The sequence below is a fragment of the Ostrinia nubilalis genome, chromosome 7 (assembly GCF_963855985.1).
Source record: "Ostrinia nubilalis chromosome 7, ilOstNubi1.1, whole genome shotgun sequence".
Lineage (NCBI taxonomy): Eukaryota > Metazoa > Arthropoda > Insecta > Lepidoptera > Crambidae > Ostrinia > Ostrinia nubilalis.
The window spans coordinates 10015001-10018135 of record NC_087094.1 but is presented as its reverse complement, the minus strand read 5'-3'; the positions used below and the strand labels follow the sequence as shown (position 1 = coordinate 10018135).

General features: G+C 34.9%; 1 protein-coding gene across 1 annotated transcript in view; it reads right to left on the bottom strand.

Moving 5' to 3' along the window:
• Positions 1-200: 200 nt before the first annotated feature.
• LOC135073262 (carbonic anhydrase-related protein 10-like) overlaps positions 201-3135 on the bottom strand; it is a 37192-nt gene continuing 34257 nt past the window's right edge. The window contains exons 9-11 of the mRNA XM_063967373.1: positions 1632-1763; positions 1495-1543; positions 201-1183 (exon numbers count right to left, since the gene is read on the bottom strand). Of these exons, the coding sequence (XP_063823443.1) occupies positions 1161-1183; positions 1495-1543; positions 1632-1763 (204 nt within the window). The 3' untranslated portion in view covers positions 201-1160. The remainder of the gene's footprint in view (positions 1184-1494; positions 1544-1631; positions 1764-3135) is intronic.

The following is a 3135-nucleotide window of genomic DNA, read 5'->3' as shown; positions in this document are numbered from 1 at the left end:
TTTGTAAACAGATTTTAAGGTGCATTTTTGCTGTTTTTATTGCTCTCATATTAATTTGTGACTTAAAACAGAAGACAAACTATTGTAGAGTCGAATCCCGAGAGTTATTCTTTTATTTTAGGTTACATTCCTTGCAATGTACAAAAATACATTCGTAGTTTACATGACCAAAGGATTGAAATAAAAATAAGGTTTATAATTTATTCAAATAATTATTTTAATTCTAATAGATCTTACAAGAAGCCAGGCGATATACATACATATATTTCATGTTAATGAAATATTCTTAATTTTACATTGGTAGCAAGGAATAATTACATACCTAGTCACTATATTCATTATTTAAAGCCATAGACGCCTTAGAGCAGTAGTGTACGATAAGAAGTACAGTCATAAACAAATATTTTTCCTAATCTATGCAGAATAATGATATAATTTGATATGATTTTGGTTTCTAAGATTATTACAACAAATCTTACAGTACTCAAAAAACGCTTTTTATTTATATGAGTCTTAAGATATGTCTGACATACCAAATAAAGTTAACAAATTGATCATTTTTATTCCATTCGCTATAATTTAATAAATATTTTTATAGAATAAAATAAAAAGAATTGATAACACTTAAAAATAATGAAGGCCCACCTATAACATTAAATGACATTATTAATATTTGTAGTATTAATATGGAAACATTTAATATGTTTTAAGGATACAAAATACCTTACTCGAGAAACATTGTATATTTATATTTACTTACTCGTAGATTTTAGCTATTTCTACAGGTATATTTTTCTACATTACTTACAAATTATTGACAGTGAGACCGATGTTTTGGTACAATCTATCCGAAAATATGTATGTCCTACCTAGACATAGGCCTTTATAATATCAAATATAACTGTTTCATTAAACTTAACCATCACAATAACTACTTTAAGCATAAATTTCATAGTTTTAGGTAAGTTACAGCAGCAACGGGTCGCATTTGTACTCGTCTAAAAGTACTTTAGTACCGTTAAGCAAGATATAAATAGGACTGTACAAAAGTTATATACAATTGACTTACAGGTTGTTATTCATTTAAAACTAAGTCTACGTTGAAACTAATAAAATTAGTGTACACGAATGCCTACCGACAGCGAGCCGCCGCTCGCAGTTCAATATTGTGTCCAGCTTTTGGCTGAAAGAGAAATACAACAATTAATGAACTTACGCGATTTTAGAGTAAGACCTTCGTATTCGACAGTCGTAGACAGACAGTAAATAAGTATTTAAAGTTAAAAAAATGTAGGTGCAATTATTAAGGTAAACAGTTGAAAATTAAGTTCATGTAGAGTTGAGTCTAAAACAGTTGGCGCTAACTTTCAACTTAATATCTAAAACCATGTCAAGTTAATATCAAGATCGCTATAGTCTACTCAAAAGCCCGCTACGACTATTAATATCGTAACTCATAAAATTCGAGTTCGCAATAAGTTCAAAGAAACATACCTTTGTAATGCATGTCTCGGTGCATGCTCGGGCAAGTCTTCCCGGGGTACTGAAATTTAGATATTAGTGAGTAATGAATTCAGTGGGTTTGACGGACGAGTTTGATCTTTATCGTTGGGTGTTAGGGTAGGTATTACCTTGCTGAGGTCGAAGTCGATGTTGGTCCGCACGGCGCGGTGGTGGAGCGGCTGGGGCGGCCTGAAGTTGTTCCCGAGAGGAGCCTTGGGGTGCCGCGCGTCGCCCTGCATGAGTCGCCGCAGCCCGTGGAGCTGCGCCAAAGAGTTCAAACTTAAGGTGGTCGCACGCTTTCCCGCGCCTAACGAACTTTTCGTTAATTTTTCTCGAGGAAAATTGCGGGAAATTTGATTCTGGTTTCTTAAAAAAATAATATTTTGTGACCAAAATCAAACATTAAATTAACATCGGTAACAAACAGAGCTAGATTAATGATTTAATGTCGGGAACATAAACTGAATTGGCTCTTAAACATACCTACTTAATGAACATTTACGTAAAACCCGAACTCATGAACTACGCTCTACCTCTACAACCCTACCTAGTCAAAATCTCTGGTATTTGCGTGACAAATTCTTCCGGCAATTTGTCTAATTCGGTACGAATAAGTGTGCGATCACCTTAAGACTAATTTAAAATGTACGCAGAACTTACAACACGTACCATTTTTATTAAGTTCACAATTTAAATGTTGATCCAGCAGAAACGAAATATACTTATACGAATGAAACCTTATTTTTACAAATGGAACGTATTATGAGGGTATGTATTATCCATTTCATGAGATATTGAATCCGATACTTTAAATTAAATCTCCATTGATACATACAGCACTCAAAGTCTTCAGGTCTGATTTATTATAACCATTACTATAATTAGGTACTTTTACTATCAATTGTGGCTTTCATCATGTTTTACTAGCCGAAGCTGCTACTATGAATTAACTTTCAGGTGTTTGGTATAGTCACATCACATTGCGGTTTGCGGCTGCAGTGCCTAAGTGATCGGTTTCTAGCCTCCACTTTAATTACTGTTACCTTTGTACAGAGGTAACGCCTTCCAGCGAAAATTTGGCCTTTTTTACAGTGCCACAATTAAAACGTAGACCCTTGAAATTAAAATAGCGCAATCACAGAGCCGTTTAACTCATGAATGTGCTCCCATTTTTAGTGCGCTGTAAACCTCACAGGAGGCACGGGCGGTATTCCAAGTAAATTGAAATTTTTCCTTTTATATGTTAGTGTTGACTGCTATGGTGTGCGCTCACGGATTAACGGGCTCCCCTCACGCGATCACTATCCCATTCCCATCGCTGTTTACGCCGTATTAAACAATTTGATTCTGATTATAGACCCCGCCTTAACTTTGATTTTCCCGAGCGAAGCGGTGATTTACTCTTTTTACGGTCATAATAATGCGAAATGTGTTTGCTGTCGTAATACAAAATAACAGGTAATATCTACAAAATACTGTGTCGTTTGACGGTTCCGCCTTAATTGGAGATTTCTTGCGCTATTATGGAAAGGAGGCAATTCTAAACCAAAATAATACAAAGTATACGAGCTGAATAAAGATAATACGACTTAGACGGTACCAACTTTTCGTATAGAGATTGCGTTGGGAGAA